General features: G+C 42.1%; 1 protein-coding gene across 3 annotated transcripts in view; it reads right to left on the reverse strand.

Moving 5' to 3' along the window:
* Positions 1–20,523, reverse strand: part of Nak (Numb-associated kinase) — a 102,457-nt gene extending 81,934 nt beyond the window's left edge. For all 3 annotated transcript variants that reach the window (XM_084588307.1, XM_084588305.1, XM_084588304.1), the window contains exons 1-6: positions 19,783–20,523; positions 13,968–14,086; positions 9,293–9,398; positions 6,623–6,762; positions 5,037–5,158; positions 3,550–3,631 (exon numbers count right to left, since the gene is read on the reverse strand). In XM_084588307.1, the coding sequence (XP_084444433.1) occupies positions 3,550–3,631; positions 5,037–5,158; positions 6,623–6,762; positions 9,293–9,398; positions 13,968–14,086; positions 19,783–19,909 (696 nt within the window). In that variant the 5' untranslated portion in view covers positions 19,910–20,523. The remainder of the gene's footprint in view (positions 1–3,549; positions 3,632–5,036; positions 5,159–6,622; positions 6,763–9,292; positions 9,399–13,967; positions 14,087–19,782) is intronic.
* Positions 20,524–21,202: the final 679 nt, after the last annotated feature.

Genomic DNA, 21,202 nt, shown 5'->3' on the forward strand with positions numbered 1-21,202 from the left:
TATGCCACTTCCAAAAGGATAGGGACGTTAAAACACTGATGGAGTGTGTGTAGATGATCGATGTCTGTATATTTTCTATAATGTGTCTCACAGCTAAAAGGATACCATGGCATTCAGCAGTAAATATAGTTGTATGTCTGTTCAATGTTATTGACTGTGAAAACTGTGGTCCATGTGCTGCACAGGAGACTTGAGCAGACTTTGAAGCATCAGTGTAATACTCATTTCATATGTACTTTGCCTGAAGTGACATGAAGTGCTGCTGTATGGCAATAGGGGGCACGTTTCCAGACTTCAAGGAATGATAGATCACAATTAACAGCGTGTATTTCCGAAGGAGGAAATAGATCTTTCATGGAAGTTGTATGAAGACTGGTAACTGGAATGTCCAGATGTTCAATATGCGTGGCAACTCTGATTGGGAATGGTGGCGTTAGTGATGGTTTTCTTAAGAAAAGTTCTGTGCTAGTTGTGTCAAGCAGGAGCCAGCGACATGGATGATCCAGCTGGCATAGTACCTTCGTGGCATAAGTTACATAAGAAAACTCTCTTCGTTGCAGTGACCATCGGTTCGCCTCGACATAAAGACTAGCGATTGGGCTAGTTCGAAAAGCGCCTGAGGCGAGGCGAAGGCCGAGGTGGTGCAAATTTTGAGTTCCGAACATTCAGACTGAATCGCATATTGAATACTTGACTGCATGATCAAATATTAGGAATTACCAAATATACTCACACAGGCCTAGTTTCTACCATTCTGCTTACTCACATGGTGCTCCTGTTTCTATTCTGCCTCTTGCAAGCTCTTTTTATCAACCTGAAGGTCCAAGTTTCCTCCCTGCCAGCATCGGATGCTATTCTCTTTCTCAGCCCAATACATCAACTCAGAGGCGCGCTTTCTCCATTCCTCATTCCCTTTCCACGCTTCTTTTTCTTCTACTTCTTTCTTTCTCCACCTAGCGCATGCTTCCTTTTCGCTCTTTATCAGTGCTTGTTCTCCTTCCGCATGCATGCTCTCTCTCTCTCTCAACGCAACCTCTCAACTTTACCTCTCCCCACTTTTCCTTTTTGCGGACTCACTGCAAAAAGGAAGTTTTATTGAAAGAGAAATATTACACCAGGTCTAACGGCTCGTCCATGTCTGTGGTCCTTCATAAATCAGCCTGCCGTGACGTTTGTATTCATGTTACCCCTATGGCACGGGCAGGAGCTGCCAACTCTGATCACTCCTTTCATACGGGAGGGTGATATCAGAATCAGCCTGCCAGAACTGTTTGCATTCTTGTTACCCCTACAACACACAGGCATATAGGGGAATAATGTAGCAGGCAAAAGCTTCCGTTGATGCTTTCGCAATTCAACTAGAGTTAACCAAAGCTAAACCACAACTAATTTTTTACCTTACCATGATCTACGGGAGGACGGACAACATTGTAGCGTATGCAGTTTTGCACGTGAACGTTGATGGCATGAGAAGAAACATTTTTGCCATGCCTGTTGGCCAGTTTGTCGTGATAGCTCGCAGAAGGTAGCCTCAAAAAAGGAACGGGCTGCGCATCTTCTGTGGGTGCAAGCGGTGACAATTTTAATTGCATCAGTGCAGTGGAGAGCCTAGTCAGCCGAAGAGAGCTTTAGGAGAAACAGTGGTAGGATCCGTTTTATCGCAAAAGCAATACTACGCCAGGTCCAACCGCTCGTCGCTGTGTGCCGCGTCCGTATCCGTGGTCCCCAAAAAAGTCAGTCCGGCATGATGTTTGAATTCACGTTACCCCTATGCCACGGGCAGGAGCTGCCAGCTTGGGTCGCTCCTTTCATACGAGAGGGTGATATCAGAAATCGGCCTTCCAGAACCGTTTGCATTCTCGTTACCCCTACGACACGACACGCAGGCACGTAGGGGAATAATTTAGCAGGCAAAAGAAGCTTCCGCCGTTGCTTTTGCAATTCAACTAGGGTTAACCAGAGCTAAACCACAAAAATTTTTTCGACATGGCCCCTCTAATGTTCTGTGTTAATAATAAGGCTGTATTAATGTGATAAAGCAGTAAGCTAGGCTTTCAGCTAGATCTCTCCCGGCATCGCATTGACTAAATTTTGTATTGAAAATGTTGGAAACCCCAATGCAGCCTAGCGAGAGCCAATAAATACAACAAAAAGAATCTTCCTCCTCCTCATACAATCAAGGCACACTAAGCGCCAATGTAGTTGTAGGGAACCTTCTCTCCCGGCCTATAAAGCAACAAGAATTTTGCATCAAATATCATGGCCACCACTACTGCAAATAGAATCCTAGATATGAAGTTGTTTCTAAGCAATGTACTGAGCTTTGCTGCGCACCTCAAACTTGAACAAACTCTATATTTCAGGAATATGCGCAGCTCAACACACTGACAGAACTAATTGAACAACGAGAGGGAACAAGGAATGTGAAACGAAAATATGTTATACCCATGGCATCCTTGACCAATTCGGTGACATGGCAAACGCCGACAATGGCTGACCCCTCTCCATGGGAGTTCACAACTATTAAGACGAATAAAACGACTAAGCTACATCGTAAAGATAAGCCGGCATCTCACCCTCTGGTTGATGTACTCCCAGGAACCTGTATTGCATATACAGACGCGTCGATTATAGAAAATGGCGGCAGAACAGCAGGTACCAGTCTGACTCACGAAGAGTTAAACATACATAATGAATACGAAACTGAGCATCCGGAACCGCTTGTGATGGAACTTTATGCAATCCGCGATGCAATGAAAGCCATAAATAAAATAGAGTCAATAACAGAAGCCCACATCTATACAGACTCCTTAGCTGCCATAAAACAACTGAAAAGAGTGACAAAGACACTACGTGTAACACATGAGATTCATGCACTTAGTAAAGAAACAAAAATATGCTTCCAAATACACTAGACACAAGATAATGCTGAGACCACTGAGCAAAGAAATGTTGACAACCTCACACATCAAATTCCAAACACTAATACACCACCCACCAAACTACCTTTTGATGTCTGCTCTGTAGTCCTCATCCTAGCATCCCTGTGGAGAAGTACAGTACACATACCCTCATCCCGCCGTGCACTTACCCCCTCCCTAATAACTAGACTGGAAGAAGTATCCCTTAGAAGGATAAGGGCTGGGGAGGCCCTTACCCCGCCAGTAAAATGTCGATGGTGCTCCCAAGAAATAGAACAGACCACCTGCCCAAAATGTTCTACACCGGCTGCAGAGGTGGATGTTTGCCACCTGCTGTGGACTTGTGCAGGGGCTAGGGCGTCAAGGACACGGATTCTTCAGAAAGTAGGACTGTCGGCGATGAGGAAGGAGGATTTCCCTAAGTGGCTAATGGACAACTCTAAAAGCAAAAGTCTTCTCCAGTTTTTGGCAGAAAATGTTTTGCATGACTTTCTGTAGCATGCCTTATGGCAAGTTAGCAAGAAACAAAAAAACTTTTTCAATCAAGTAAACAATGACAAGAAACAACGCAAATTATTCAGCTTTGCCTGAAATACAACAGCATGAGAAACTAAAGAATAATTCTTACCCAAATATCTGCTTTTGTCGTGATAAGTTTCCCGCTATAGAGCTCCACCATCTCAGGTGCACGGTAGGCTAGTGTTGTATATCTGAAAGCCAAGCAAGATCGCACAGTATGGTAAATGAGACTTAAACATTCTAAAGAGACTGAAGCTACGAGGCACACCATAGTGGAGGGCTCTGGATTAATTTAGACAATCCGGGAATCTTTCATGTGCCTGACCATGTACGTACAGCATAAGGGCGCTTTTTGTGTCATCTCCTATTTCTAGAAAGCATCTGCATCTTCCATTACTGCTCGGAAAAAGCCTTGCAGATGTCAAAGCTAGCCTTACAACTGTACCAAGTGAAGTCTACACCACACACCTGCAGTGCAAGTAAAATAAAAGGCTCCTAGAGAAATGCAATTAAGATGCTGAGAATACTGTCCTATAATCCCAAGACTGAAAGATTCAGTGGTGAAAACTGCTGCAGCGACGTTTGTTATTAAAACAGCCGCATCAAGTAAATGCCAAAAGCTGGAAGAATGTTCCAGCTGGTTTAACTACAGTAAAACCTCATTAATTCAACCCCCATTAATTTGGAAAATCTTAACCCGAACTAAGAGCTTGGCCCCGACTGAAGCACATCAAGTCTATCTATCGCCCATACAGAACCTTCTCGAACCTGCACGCCTACATATTTCTCTCCACCACATCTACCATGCTTCCTCTGCTCTAAATAAAAAGGGCTGTGGAGGCACTATTTTGGAGCAATTCCTTCAAATTCCTGACAGTGTGCTCAAAGTAAAGCATTTGACGAAATCACAAAATACTGTCGTAGTCGCTCAATTTTCACCTCAAATGTATAGACAACTGTATTCCACGCATCCATTTGATAAAATTACTGATAGAAACTGCTTTCAGCAATATTTTAAGGCCATTTGATAATCTTTACTTCAGAAAGGCTGAACATTTTTCCTGGTCCTTTGCCGGCTAGATTAACGAGATTACTGTTAACACAATATTTCGTTGCTCTAAAATGATAGCAATTTGCTTGCAAGAAAGACTACAGAAATTCAAGTCCTTGATACATCTCCCTAGGCAATTCTGGCATATTCCCGATTTATAGATTAAAAAGAATAAACAGACTGCATTATGTTCCCTTAAAGCTAATGCAGAGCTGCTGCAATTACTGGGATAAAAAAGCACAAGGCAAATGCACAAAAAAGTCAATACTTTGAAATAGTCTGACCTCAGCAGGTTAAGTTGCCTGTATTGTATATTTCACAGTGAAAAATTCAAATACATTTGGTGGCAATTTACACGACGGTGGTAATTAACCTAAGGAAGGCAAAGCCAACATGAGAGATGCATCAATAAAACTCTACTGTACCACAGCACGTTTCTTTAGCTTGCAGATTTTCCACACTGAAAAGTTGGCAATTATAAATTTTGTATACAAAATATCCGCAAGTTCATCAATATGAAAGGACACCAATAAGATTATGCTCACTTGAGGATCTCCTCCTCAACAACTGCCACTCCCTGAGTCTGAGGGTCGAGACTCTTGGCTGTGGCACTGCCAAAGTCACACAGCACATAATGGCCAGAATCGCTGATCAGAATGTTTTCCACCTGAAACACCAGGTAAGACCTTAATACAGAGGCCGCACACGCACACAAGCGCGCACACGCATGCACGCACACGCACACACCTCTGAAACTACGCAATCTGAAAGGGTGATGTTTTTGGCCCAGAAATCTAACAAAGTTAATATACAGACCAGAAACAATACAGCCAGGCAAACTGCGAGGAGGGACAAAATGCAGCAACTTCCTAGTGGAAAAAACACATGGAAGATGTGCAATGGTGTCCTGTAGTAAAATTAACAAGACTTTATTTGCCTTGTCAACTAAGCACAGCAATAAAAAAGCATGCGAGACCCCATTGCTTTCAAATAGCAGCAGCACTACTCACAAGCCATTACACGGCATCTCTGTATACTCAAAAGTCAGCGTGCAGTGCTAGTGCTGCTGCAAGCATACTAGCGCCAGATTGGAAGCAACGAGCACTGCACGCCATGTGATTTTCAAAATTTTGAAGGAAATTGCACTCTACACTAGAAAAAAAGAAAAATGGGGGGGAAAAAACAGGACTGCCAATGTACACAGGACAATTGTTCTAAACTTGCTCTGTGTGCTTTCACTGTCTTTTTTTTCTCCCTTTTCTTTTTTTTCCCTAGTGTAGCGTGCAATTTCCATCAAAATGTTCCCCCAACTAGCCCCCTCTCACTGCTTTATTTCCAAAATAGCTCTCACAATCGGGGCAAACTGGTACAAAAGATCAGTGCATGCTCATGGTAGGATGGAAAATGAAAACTAAATATCTATAAGGGACACAGATGCAGGCCTACTTGCAAAAACATTTTACTCACAGCGTAAAGTTACTCTGAGAGACTAAAATGATCATGGTCTCAAATTTCTCCCCAACTGCCCCCAGCCCATCATTTCTATAACAGGGAACATGGCAGCAAGAGGCCTGCACTTCATGACATATATGCCATCATTCACCTACTGTGAACACTGCTGCACATTATCCAGAGTTGAGTAAGCATCATGAAAAAGACGATTACGCGAGAGCAGCTTCACCACTCAAAATGTTGCTACTGTCCACGCATTCTAGCACACAATTTGTTATCATGAAAATGGCTACCTATCAGAGTAGAGAAATGGCCTACAGTGCTCCCAGCACACGTGAAAATTGCAATTTGACTTCACACTATACCCAAGATTTCCTTTCAAGAGCCAACGTTAGTTCATGCAGCATTCTAGTTAATTTTATACCTCTTTCCCTCTTTTGCCTAACTGGCTTGTCTGCAATCTGTGCCAAAAGATGTAGCAGGTGGTTTCCACCTGCTACATCCTTTTATCACATTTGCAGCAGCCATTAACCACACATATATACAAAATATTAGAGAAAAAAATGCTTCAAAAGATAATGTCATGGCCATGAAAAGCCATAAAATTACACTGTAACCACATCTTAATTAGGCTCATGATGATATGCACAAGGAGAAGTGCAGCTAACAGAGAGACCACCTTGAGGTCCCTGTGCACAATAGGTGTCTGACAGTGGTGCAGCCGTGACACAGCTTCACAAATGTCACAAAAGATCTTGAGGACTTCTTGCTCCGAGAATCCAGACTGAAGCTTGTCATTCATCAGCTGCAGCACATGCCCTGCACGTGGATAAAAATAAAAAGAATGCCAATAAGGGGAGAAATGCAGGAAAAATGGCAAACTGAAATAATGGCAAAATCTGGTCAACTGATGTACAGCACATCAATGCAGATAAGTATTGGCTACAACTCCTGTGCTCGCCTACTCAGCATTCAGTGAGTAGACAGGCTATCCACATAATGCACTATTACAGAGATCTAGTCATGTCATTGTGAAAGCCACAGAACTGCTATACACAAAAAAACATTGTTCTTAAGCATTGCTCTGGGAAGTGGTTGCAATCAAGTCCCTCCTTTACACTAGAAGCAGTGCAAGTACTTGCCATTTTTGTTCCCCCTGGACATAATGGCAGCATAACAGAGGCACAACACAAGTCCTGCCCAATGATCGTTAAATTTCAATAACACTGCACACTAGACAAGTTGGATAAGTCTACGTTGAGAGCCAGCCAAACAATGGAATAGCAAAGAGGAAGGAGGAGTTGGCCCTGTCTGCTTCTTTCCTCCATGCTGCTCCATCCCTTTCACCATGAGACTCCAATCTGGTTTCACGGTCTAATGACCAGAGAGACAAGGTAATGACCCAGATGTCATCTGCTGAACTGCAACAGTTTTTTTTTTTTTTGTCGGCTTATTTCATTTACTTAGGCAAAACCTGTGCTTTTTATTTTATACTTTTATTTATTTCTACAAATGCTGCCTTCTCCATCCTAGCCCCCAGGGCAGCCACCGTGTCCCAGCATTCAGGGCCATAAAGGATGCAAAATCAAGGTTGACAGTGAATGTTTGAGTTGAGTGGCACTGGGTTTTGCAGTTGTGCAAAAAAATAAAATAGAATAATAGAGGAATAATATAATCCTTGCTTATATATGCGGAAAGCCAAGTCAGCGAAAGTAAGGAAAGCTTTTTTAGCTAGCAGACCAAACCTCCATTCTCTACACTACTGAACAGCCTTCTGGGCTAAAGTTGTGGTAAGCAAATCAGGTCCTATTTTCATTGTATTATTGCCCACTGGTAGAGTAATGCAAAAAAAAAAAAATGAATTTGTTGAGAACGAAACTAATAATGCATGCATTTCAGTGGCCACAGTCACTAGAATTCATATTGGGAGTCATTATATGTTGAACTTTTACATTACTTTCTGGCTTATCTGTGTTCAATCACAAGCAAAAATGAATCTTTATCTCAGTACACTAATCACTCAGTGTAACTTGACAACTTTTTCACAGTTTTACTGCTTCAGTGGCCTTTAAAGTTCCTTTTATCTGAAGTACTATTAGAAGTACAATACCAAAGTAAAATCACTTTTTCTGAGTACACGACTACATGCACGTCTTCCACTCTCCATGACCGGAAAATGCCCTCAAACAAGCACCACTTGTTTTTTTTTCTTGGCGTGACTGTTTTAATCTGAATATCTATATAAACAGGTGTCCCATTTGGTTAAACCACTTTTAAAAGGAAGTCTTCATCGAACAATAGCATGCAGCAGGCTAATAAGTAACCTGATCAATGATTACAGGAAGGCATTAACTCTTTCAGAACTACACCATAGGCCAGCGTTCAAACATAAAATACTGTTTTTGATGTGCTGATGAATGCAAATTTCCGTGTGTTAGAATGTATAGCCCCACTAGTCAGATAGTATGACAACTAGTTTCAGTCTTGTGGTTTAAAAAAATGGTTCACTTTTTTTTTTCAGCAGGTGGCGGCATAAAAGAAATAATTACTTGAAAGGGGATGGTGTGAAATGCCAACAAAAATGATGTAGAGTTCACATCTGGACATGTTAGAAATTTTGCACCATTCATGCGATCCTGCTGCTTATATTGCGAATTTTTAATCCCAGCAGTGGCTCCGATCTTACTAGTGTTCTACTAGTGTTCCAAGGAAAGCACAGTTTCAATTTCAGCTTGCTCTTGAGCAGTTACCCATGCTTACTCTCAGTTCCCTGCCATTTCATTTTCCTTCGCTATGGTTTCAGCAACAAGGAAAGCCCCATCATGCGAAGTGGCTCTTCCAGAACTTCAAAAAGTGTGAAGTTCTTCCAGACCACCTGGATTTCAATGAGCACCTCTTGGAGCAAATTTTCAATTTTGATAGAAAACTATCACGCTTTGCTGTCCTTTGCAAAACATGCTAGCTATAAAACACATTATGTTTGAAAATGCAAGAACTGTAAACTGTGCTATGAGCAGAGAAAAGCCAAATTGAAAACTAATGTTTTTAGCAATTTAGCAAATAAAGGTTTTAGCAATTTAGTATTGATGTGTTTTTATGAAAATGGCATGCCTTCAAAATGGACTTCAGCTCATAATTCATTCTAAATTATTGTTATTCTAATTTTTTATTATTCATTTTACTACTTTTTTTTTTTTTTTTTAGCAAGCCTACATCATGATTGTAGGCCACATTTATCAACATTTTGCAAGGCCATTTTTTGACAGGTCTAAAGGAGTTAAGCGCCAGCTCACTATGTCCATTCAGTAGCTCATTACCAAAGGGATGCTCAAACAGGCAAAGAACAAACCTTTGTAGTAGTGCATGAGCATGAGGACCTCGTAGACTCCACCACCAACATGGTTGATTACAGAATCCACAAAGCCAATTATATTCTTGTGGCCACTCAGGTTGCTCTGCAAAAGTAGCAAACAAGCACCTATAGATGCCACCAACATGGTGGAAGGCTAGTTTTATTCTTACTGCCACCATCAAGAGTTAGTGCAAGAAGTGAGTAATATGCATATTTTTACTATGTGCCTAAAAGAATATGCAGCTATGGTTGACCCAAAGCTGCTAAGTCCAACGGTGCGCAGAACAAGGAGGGAACATTTTTGCAGTAGAGCCCAATTTTGATGGACACATGGGTTCTGATGATTGTATCCAAAGTTTGTAGCAAGTGGACTTACCGTATGTTACACACAAAAAAAATGTAAAGATCAATAAAAGTGGTGTTTAGTTATTTAAAAAGGTGCTCGAGGCCGTCCATTTTTTTTTTTCTTTTTTTCAAAGCAGACACTATCAAATTGTCTTCTAAGCTCTCCAGTGTAGTGATGCACAAAGACACTTTTTGGGAATCTGGAGCTTTAGAAACGCAAGCATTTTTTCTTTTAAGTCATTTAGTGGCAGGCTGCTGCCACCCACATCTTCTATTCTCAGTGAGGAAGCAGCAGTAAAGCTGTGACAGATCATCCATATGTGCAATGTACTATATACCTTTGCTAAGTGTGCTGCTAGGTGGCACTTGACCCATATACCGCAAGTTCGGGCATGAGCATGCCAAAAGGCTCAGCCAGTAGCACACCTGTGCTCTTACTCCAAATGGAGGAAAGCACATTAAGAGCACAAGTGTTTCTTGCTTGTTCAGTAAGCTGCACTACATAGCACTGCACCAATCTCTAGCTCCCAGTACAACCCACAGCCCTACCAAAAGACCCGAAAGCAAGGACATGGCATCGCACACGCAAGGTGAAAATTTTTAATTCGCAGCAAAACTAAGCTCGCTCACAGACTGCACGACCAACCAAAGGGTTAAACCGAAACTGGCACGGTACAAAAGAGGACGAGGAATGTGTAGAGCGTAGAGGCGAAAGAGAGCCAAGTAAAATCAGGCCCTGCTGACAGGCGGGCGCAGGACCCTGCTGGGGTCTGGACTAGTGCAAACATACCAGGTGCTCGCATTTACAACTTAGTTACTAGGAAGGAAAACGCTATGCTGCTGCCTGTCTCAGCCCCGATCTCTCGTTTGCTTCCCGTACACAGCCTTGGTGATTGAATAAAGATGAGAGGCTGAATGGGCAGAAAGGAAAGAAGGGTGATCTATACGGTCCTCAGAACAGCTTCCACCCTCTTCCTGTTGCAATGGCCTCTAACCATCAAAACAACAGCAGTGGGAGCATGTTAGTGTCACTCAAGGAGCACAATCCCTACAATGTTGCCTGTCTTGCCACTGCCGACTGAGTATGCATACCTCACTACAATCATTCAAACATCAGATCGATGGACTAGCTGGCCATTTCACACACTTACCACTCTTCTGCTTCCGCATCAGACGCTTTGCCCAACTGGAGTACACACCAACTGACCTTGTAGCCTGTCAGGGTGTGCTTGGCCAACTGAAATTTCAATTCTAACTCCTTTATTATTACTAGGCTCGTGCCGAAAAGCCATTGCTGTACCCTAGTTCAAGAGGAAGGTTTCAAAGAAGAGGTGGAAACCAGTCTAAAGAATCTTGTGGCACAGGCACGTGGCGGCCACCTGAACTCCATCGAGACCTGAGAAGTTGTTGCCAAGAAAGATAGCACCTCCACGTTCTAGAAACTGCACATCTACGCCGATTTCTCAATGCAGAAGCTCCCTGCAAGGACACTGGCCACTATCACATCATACCCTTAAAGGCGGAACTAAAGCGTTCCCCTCACTTTTCGTTCTATGGGGGGAGCAGAAGCTGGTAGATTCTTTTCAGTTTCCACCTTTGCTTTCAACTTCGGCAACAGGTCTGCGGGTCTCCTAGTTCCCTATAATCCAGCGGTGCAAGTCACAGTTGTTTGTTTTATCTCAGATGCAGAGCCATAGCCCTCACACATATTTTGCCAGTAGCTGCACCGTAGCAATAGCCAGCCAAACCATGAATCACTGCGGGTACTTTTTAGGTTCCAGACAGGCAGCCCAGGTAGGGAATAGGGAGTTTGGATAATGGTGAGAGATGAGGGCAACGGAGCAAGAGAAGAGGGTGTTTCATGTCTGCATTGTAGGAGGGGCAGTTAGGACAGTGGGGCTGATGTACAAGGTTGCATTGGTAGAAACTAACAGTCATTTCAATTGAAGTCTGCGGTATATGCGAGCTTCTTGCACTCTAGAGAATGGCACAATAGCATGCATGATTAGTGTAGCTTGACAGCTGACCTTTTGGACAGTACAGCCTGGACATGGCCCAGGATTCAGAGCCCCCTTCTGTGCCCCTTGTAGCCAGAGCCCGCAGTAAGAAGAGGATTGCACATTATTATGCACATTATGGCAGGCACCGAGAATAGAAGACACAGGCATTGTGCATGTTCGCAAAGTCCACTCCGCTGCTCAAGGACCAGTCACATGCATGTATGCTTCCTTCCCCCGTTTACCTGTCACAATGCCAGATGATGTCACTGACTGTCCCATGATTGTAGGATGTGACTTTCACTTGGCAGGAGGAGCACAGCAACAGCATTATTAGAATATAGGCCAAAGTACCTCTTTTAATAATCGGGTCACTTCTGTAGCCAAGGCATTTGTTGTAAGAGCATTTGACTATACACTTCAGACTTTATTCAGTATGCCAGAAAAACAAAGGCTGAAGCCACCTTTTTTAACAGATGTCCATACGAAGGCTGGTAAAGGCTTTAATAAGATTAGCTCTTCGCAAAAGAATGATGCTCTCGAAGGCACCCACAAATACAGCCCACACAGACTAGCTAAGCATGAAGAGCTACTTAACTCTTTCCACGAGGGACGCAATACCATCTGATAACAGAAAATCCCTTTCAAGCAGATGTAGTTCAGGGAAAGTATTTACAGCATGTACTGCCAGCCTTTAGGCATTAACAGGGGTGGAAGCAGGCTCAAGCATTTCAGAGCAGCTCAGGGAGCAGTGATAATGCCATTTTGAGGCAGCTTTAGAGCAATAAAACGAGTTTTGGAGCATGTTTGTAGGGCCAAACACTTTTGATAACTGCAGTCTTCTATTCCTGACATAAAAAATCCCCACTCTGATTCCTTTTTATGCAATGTCCAATGGTTTTCTGCATATGCACCAGACAAACGGCTAAAATGTGTAAAGATGTTTAAAACATCACAGGCTGATTTCCGAAAAGATATGCAGCATATGCAACGCTCACTTAATGCACTTCATAACCAATCACCAAGTTTTACCTTGTTACTTCCTGTTTTCACTTGATGGATTCAAACGTGGAGCCTACCACTTTGATGCGCTCAAGCTGCATCGTTAGTTTGTAGTTCAAATCAATGGGCACAACATTTCCGCTCTTTACCCTGTGCATATCCTTTATGATCCTACCATATTCCTAAGCACTGCTCAGTAGTGCTTGCATGGAGGATCGATGGCGCTGAAGAGTAGCCTTTTCATCCTTCAGCTTCTCTACTTTACTGCCTCCTGCCAACTGATCCTCATGTTTTTGCTTGAATAATGCTGGGGCTTGTTTTCATGCTTTCCAACACCCTTGAGAAGGTTTTAGGTGATTGGCACCTAAGGAACACCACCGCATGCTTTTGGCTGACTTGTCATTGACAATGTGGCTCTATGGTGAAAAATCTGCTCGTTTTCACAGCAAAGTATTATAACAATCCGTGTAGTTTTTGCAGCTGGACAAGTTCCCCAATGGTTCATGGTAGTTGATTAACACTATCTGCTTAGCTTCATGGTAGTTCATTTACATTATCTGCTCTGCTTGCTGCTCTAGTTTCTCTCTCCCACCAACGATGCAGAAGGCCGAGATGTTCTTTTCATATGCACAGTGCATTTTTCCACAATTAATCACCTTCAATCAATTGCAGGTCATATTAAATTTGCCTGCAAACAAATATTTATTATGCACTGCACTTTCCTAGCTTCTGAAAATTTTTAGAAAGCCCAGTACATGCTGCATTACACTTCTACCACCAGTGTGCTGCCATCGTTTTCATGTTCCCCTAAATTTGGTAGAAAAACACCACGGCAGCTGCTCTGGAGCAAATCTGGAGCAATATTGTGTTCTTGAGCAGGATGGAGCGGAAAAGGCAGTTTGGAGCAGTATGGAGCAAATGGAGCAGCACTTCCATTCCAGCCTTAATTTCAGTTCTCAGAAATAACCAAAGGTGCTTTTAGAATGACAAGCAGATAACTTACCTTTCCAAACTTCACAAACCTTTACGCATGTGTTGGCCGTAATCCATATTTTGATAGAGACTGCTCAATACCTCACAATGTACACCTTTCAGTCAAGCACATCAACAAGAATTTCACAGTTACAAAGCTTAAAAACAATATGCTATGTTCAGTGAAAATCGTCTTTAGATTAGACTAACGGATTCTTGAAGAAAAAGAAAAACGGAAGTTGCAGCACAAATCAGGTAACACATGGAAACCAAAAAAAAAAAGTTTGTTTTTCAGAACTTGTACCACCGTTCAATAGACAAAGAGATAAAACATGCTGCCATTGACGAAGTCTTACCGCTATCTGTATTTCACGTTTGCAGACATTCAGGCCATGTTCCTCATTGACAAACATCCGCTTCAGTGCATACCTCACATTGTTAGACCCTTTCACTAGGAACACTATTGCAAAGCCGCCTGAAAAACAATGAAAAAAAAAAACAAAACACCAATCACATTTGCATTTAGATTCAGAACAAAGCATACAAAATACAGCCTATTACTCCTCTAAAATAATGGCAAGAAGTGATTTCTCATTTAAACATGGAAATCAATGAATACCAGGCCACACTACTAATTTAGAAACCTAAGCAATTAAGTCGAGCCCCTTCAGGAAGGCTTTTTACATGATAGTGTATAGGGCACGTTCAACCGAAAGGCTTTTGCAGTACGCCATAATTATGGTGTAGCATAAAAATGTGTAAAATAAGAAAGTATAAAAATGCTGCAGCCACCGGCATTCCATAGAGATTTGATCCGGCATTGACAAGGCAGATGGCAGCTCTACATTCCAAGTTGAAAGCAGCTTTCAAAGTGCAAATTGCACATCTACGTCAGTTTTTCAAAGTGGATGCCATAGGCCATCATTGCATCATACTCTTATAGAAAAGCGCAAGCGTCCCCCTGATTTTTTTTTATACACAACTTGCCTTGTCTTACATCAGTGCATACAGGTTTCATAAAAAATTTTACCTCGAACCTCACTTCTCTTGCAGCAGCAGCAGATGCAGCTTAGGAAACAGTTTCGCTAGTGCACATTCTATGGATGTTCTGAGAAGTGGCTTCTCCGACTCCTGATCATCATAATCTCATGCAAACAACAGCAAAAAAAAAAAAGACCTGCATAACAATGCAAGTGCATTTTTATTCTACCAATTACCCTGCCAAGGTCAACTTATGGGCTATTTGAAAAGTAGCTATTAAATGTTTTCAATACATGGCAACATACTTTGGACATGCTTCAGGCATGGCATATTGTTTCTTGGTCATTTGGCTTTTCTTATATATGACAATTATAATACTAGTGCGGTACTAAATATTACCAAAATATACAACTTTCAATTTGAAACTTTGTCAAAAGCCATAATCATAATTTGACAGCATTTGTCAACTGAAGTCAAAACACCACCATTAGTAGTGAATGTATGGGGCAAGTGGCATAAAAAGCTGAAGGAATGCATTCAACTCTGGGAGGCCTTCCAGACTGAGTGCAATCCTTCTGTGCAAAAGTTTGAACACAGCCATGAGTCATAATATAAAGATTAAAAAAAATTTAGAGCTATCCTCAGTGTCCCCTTGAAGACAAACCCCAGGAATCATTTTCAACCTTTTGAGGTGTTGCTCGCATTACATTACTCGATGATATATAGGTTGTCAAAATGCCATGTGAAACTATTTAAAATAGCAATAACAGTAAACCAAAATTCAACTATGTGACTAAGAATAAGCTCCGTACACACCGAATGGCTGAAATGATAACTGTAAACAATGATTGCACCCGTAAAATGCCTAGAACTAATACAAGCATGAAAATTTTGTTCAGAACTCATGAAGTAGGACCAAAGTGTAGGTAATGTTAGTGATGTCAGAAACAGTGCTGCAGAAATGAAAAATTTTGAAACATTTTTTTTTCTCAACCACCTGGAGTACCTTAACGTGCACTGACATTGCACAGTACACAGCTGCCTTGTTTTTGCCTCTATCAAAAAGTGGGTACTGTAGCAGGGATTCGATCCCGCATGCTTGGATTCAGCAATTGAGTGCTGTAACCACTGAGCCACCACGGTGGGGCACTTTCTGGAGAGAGGAGCACAAAACAGTGCGCAATCAATAGTATGTTATAGTTAGGCAATGCACTGCTTTTCATAACACATTTACTCTACTAAAACAAGAACATCAATTAAAAATTAGTTTCAAGGCAACTAATTAACACATCTAGAAAAAAAGTGATGAAATCAAGCAATGGTCACGGCAGTGCACCAACAGATGGTGGCTCTGAAAGGAAGTTTTTCAGTCTCCACTAATGCTTTAATAAGTACCTGATTTTCTAATTTCATTAATGAAATCAAAACGACAGCTGAATTGCAAATACAACTTATGCTTTTTACATAGTAACACATTTCCTTGCCATTTGACTAGTTTGCGCGAAGTAATGTCCGACTAGAATGACTACTTGGTACAGTCAAACTACTGAACATAAACAGGTTCACTTAGCGCACATGACAAAACAGCCCAGGCCCTAATTCTTACTGAAAAGGCATGCTGGATTAGTTTCATCACCCACAAAATGTTTTCACTGTTCACTTGCCCTTGCATAAGAATGGGAGCTTGGTGTTTCTAAATGTATGAAACTTATTTCTGAATCATCCCTTATCTCGTTCCATGCATTCCTACACAGCTGGAGAAACACAAGGCATACTCCAGATACACGTGCTGAGCTACCCCTTCATTTCCTTTTGATACCTATAGATTATTCAGTTCAAAGGGAAGAAAAGAGAAAACTGAGACTTTTTCTACCAAAGTCTCATTACAATCCCGGCTAAACTCACTCTCATTAGTCCCAGAACCAAGGAAGTGATAAAGTGCCACAGATACAAAAACGTGATAGAGAACACTGCTTTTCTGTAATATTAAAGATGTAACAGTTTCTTTTTAAACAACTGAAGCTATTTTTCACTATAGTTAGTACTGGCATATTTAAAGCTGCACTCGCCACCCACCCAGTATCAATGAAATATTGCAACTTTTGTTACAAACGATTTAACATTTTTTTAATTCATTTTGTCTCCGAGGGCATAGCAAAGCAGGAGTAATGAGTATGCTTTGATATAACTACTTGAAACAGAAAAAAGTACTGCACCCTGTAAAAAACTACTAGTGTTCAAGAAGTAAAACCTAGATACAAACAGAAGCAGTTGTCATTAAACCAAGAATTTATCGAAAAGTGTTGCATTAAGAATGAATGCGGAGGCCATTAAAACTTTTTTGTCCTAATACTATTTTTCTACAGCAGAGCAGCAATCTGGGTTAGCTTGCGGATGTTCATCGTGAAAATGAGTTAACTGCGCTAGAAAATACAACAGAAATGGAAGTGGACGGGACATGCGCAGTCCTGTCCACTTATGTTTATGCTGTCCATATTTTCTATCAAGATGACTATTTTTCTACTTTCAAGCGAAATACCACCTTATAAAGAAACAGTGAAAGAAAATTTAAACTTTGCTACATGAACTACAGTAGTTTGATACATGGCATTTGTTTACAGGTGCTAAAATAAACAATAGGACAACTGAATTTCTGTTTACTGATGTTTCAGATTTAACAACCCAGCAATGGCTGTGACATGCAAGAATTGCTTTGGCTACGAGCCATCAAAACAAACTGAAATGTAAGTGTTGATATATAGTTTTAATACATTACAACTTTTAAGACAGTCTGCCTCAGAGCTGAAATGTTAAGAAAGACATATTAGCTACTACATTGTAGTGCTTCATGCTTCAGGTAACTTCTTACAAGTCAATCATCACTTGGTCTCTAAATCCAGAACAGCATTAAGAAGAAACTATTATGAATTATTTAGTGGTCATACGTGCATAATATTTCATGATCCACACATTCTAATGTCTTGCACATAGTTGCAAAGAAGAAAACATGCAACTAAAATTAGTTGCTTATAGTCCCTTAATATGTATAGGCCATACAAAGCATTCTTTCATTGAAAACAAACGAGCATAATGGTCTTCAAAGAATGCAAAGCCAATGATCTTATACCTTACATAAGGTAATTAAAAACATTTTGAGCTACCTTCATGCGGACAAGTGCTCAGGTTACTAAAAAATCAGACCACTTTGATGTACTCTACAATGAAAAAGGCATCCAGAAACCACTAATTTTACATTGTGACTATGCAACAAACCTCAGTTACACTTTCGTGTATGAACAATAAATTTAGCTACAAGTAAGTAATCTAAGGTGAAGCATTTGGTTTTCAGAGGTCATTTAAACCTATTTGATTTAAGCCAAACGTCCCTGTCTGCCACTCACTCATTGATCTGCTAGACAAAAGAGTCTGATAATGGGTACAAAAAGCAGACTTAAATATATACATATATACACAAGCTCGTCATCTTTATGACACTCACCGAGAGTTGGTCGGACACTACAATATATATATATATATATATATATATATATATATATCCCACAACCAAAAAAGCCGTGCTCAGCATGGAACAGTTTACACAGCATAAAAACAGCAGGAACTAAGACTCGTGGTAATTTTGAATTCTGCACTTGAATGCAATTTCTAATCACATTTTTTTGGATGCAGGGCAGCTCTTACAATTCCTTTAATGTCACTAAATGGAACTGAACTGTAAGTGCTGTCAATGATGAAAGAAGTTTTTAACAAGCAGATGAACATTTTTTTTTTTTTAACGTCATTACATGTGCAACACAAAAAATGAAGCCTTTTCCAGACACCTAAAAGAAAAAGAAAGGAAGCACGCACATTCTTCACAGAACACTACGTGATACAAGACCATTTTCAATAATAAAAGGGATATGCTTTTTAAAAACGTAATTGCGGAGTAGTTGATGCAGGAGCTTTACACTGCGAGTGCTTTGGATTTCAATATGTGCTCCCTCTTTTTAATGGGGGGTCCTTATGAAATTTGTCAGCAAGTGTGCTGACAAATTTCTTTCTGAAATTCTGACAAATGAAAATTTCTTTCCACAAAGTAAGCTGCTAATATGTCGTCTCCTGCTTTCACAGCTCCAACCTGTCTCTAAGATATCCGCCGTGCAGCTCTAAAGTGTTACCAGACAATTTCCGAGATCTCCGTAAGCCCAGCTTTCATCAGTGGTGCTGAATTTTACGCTCCACCTCCACGAAACCCATAAAAAAAAAAACATATCTGGCATCTGTTACATGAAGTGCACAAAAGCAAATATCAGAGGAGTGCCAGCAACACAGGTGACTTCCAGTTCCCTTAAAACGCGAAATGTATGGCAAGTGCGAATCTACTAAGGCCCGGGCGAGCAGTGCAGATGAGCGAGGTCTTTATCGTTTTTTCTTGACCGCACCGCCTCACCAAGTCGACAGGACTATGGGGCATTTACTCGGCCGTGCACTCTCCGCTGACCCCGTTTTCGCCGTGTGCGCTTGGTCTCATTGTGACACACCGCATCCTCATTGGAAATTCAAGGCGCACGACTGCTACGCCACACGGCTCTCTAGCTACAGCTCGCTTTTGAATGCTACCCCAATACAGCTACCATACACTCGCTTTTCAGTTCTCAGCCACATGCAAGACAGTCACTGCGCCTCGGTGGAGGTGTTTCAAGCTAATGACGCACCCGTTCACACCGTTTAACTGCTATGCTCCGGCATGCAAGAGAAGTCCGACGGTCGTGTGTGGGGAGCACGTAATGGCAGGCGTGAAATAAGAGGGTTTAAGAAAATTAGCAGTAGTTCTGCCGCGAAGGCCAAGTTTTCAACGCTAGACAATGCAGGTCCCAGAGCATTCGCAATTTATAAAGCAATCTGAACGAGATCCGATGTGTGCACAAAAGCAGAGGTCTAGTCGATCAGCAGAGACGAAAAAATGAAAGTTTCAACCAAGCTGACACCTGTCAGAGGGAACAGACTTCCCCGCTCAGGGCAGTATTACGTTTGCGCCAGTGTGTTGCAACACCTTTTGCAGTTGCTACTCGCCGGCCAGAAAACACGACGCTGAACCCAAAAAGTGTCGTTATGTTTGGGAACAAAACTACGCTGGCGCTAATCAGGGCGAAAAGGGGGCGGGGATGAAATAATGGCAGCGTGACTCACCTTCAGCAATCACGTCTTCCACTGTGACGGTGTGCCGTCCCACAGTGAAAACTTTTCCGACAAAGTTGTTGGCTTCCCTAGCTGCACCCTGGTCAATCCTCTCGAAACGCGAGAATAGCTTCTTCATCTCGAAATCAAGCAGACGCAACGGTCTGTTGCAAAATAGTGCAGAGACCCTGTTTTGAGTTGCTATAACATAGGCCTCCTGTCACCGTACGGGTGAGGAAAACGCTAAACGCGGCTACGAGGTCCGCGAGCTGGGATAGCTGCGACAGCAGCTCACAGTGGGGCCGAAATGCTCTAGATAAGGCATCTCAGGGGCGCATAATCCAACTGTGGGCGTAGCACGGCGCAACGCAAGAGCGCCAACTCTTTACCTGACATTCAGTCAAGCGCTCGACGCGGGCGATCATTCGGTTTTCGGGGAAACCGACACAGCGGTGCCTGCGGCTAAGTGTCGCTCCCGCTCTAGGCCTAAGTCCCCACTAGACCCGCTCCGCTAGCGTCAGCGGGCTGCTGCCCCCTGCCAATCTCCAGTTACGTCTCTCTTCGGCACGGCGGCGGCGCGCTCCTCCGGGTCATGTCTCATGGTCACTAGTGGGACCCAAATTCAAAATCTACTGCGGTTATTTTTGTGTTGCGTCGCGAACAGCAATGCGAAGCGACCGCCTCTGAATAGCTTGTTTATGTTTGTAATTCAAGCAGAAATAGCAGTCATGGCGGCGCCAATCACCGGGAACGGAAGTCGTACTAAAGAGAGTTTCCTGTTTCCTGCTGCCCACAAGCGGATGAAAAATCGCGGGAAATATAACGATGCCGCAAAATCACCGCTGCCACGTTTTAGTTTTAGACTGCAAATATGGAAAAAATACGGAATTTTATACCAGCAACTAGCTCGGTTCGTCAATACATTTAATATTTCGTAGGAGTTATCGTCATCGCATTTCTGGCCTTTACTGGTGCATATGCACGATTTTTTTTTTTTTTTTTTTTGGGGGGGGGGGGGGGGAGGGCTTTTAAAAATTGCGTGCCCAAAAGGCATCTAGTGCTGATTGTGATACAGCTTGAAGCAAAATACACCCTTATCGCACCTAGCAACACGTTTCGCCACAAGTTTCATGAACATCCACAAGATTTCGCTCCTACGTGCTAGTGGGCTCATCGCAGCGGCTTTAGCATTCACCTGCTGGGCCCAAGGTCGTGGGATCGAATCCCACAATCGATTTCAATGGAGGCGGAAAGCACATGAGCTGTGTGATGTCAATGCATATTAAAATATTCCAGGTTGTCAAAATTATTCTGCAACCCACTGCAACGGTGTCCCCATAGCCAATCATGGCTATTGTATACTGCAAGGCAAATCAAACAACCCTACACTGGCAATCCAGATCCATGAACCTTTCATACAGCAATTTCTTTG

This window comes from Amblyomma maculatum, chromosome 1 (genome assembly GCF_055883805.1).
Source record: "Amblyomma maculatum isolate TAMU_Amacu chromosome 1, ASM5588380v1, whole genome shotgun sequence".
Taxonomy (NCBI): Eukaryota; Metazoa; Arthropoda; class Arachnida; order Ixodida; family Ixodidae; genus Amblyomma; species Amblyomma maculatum.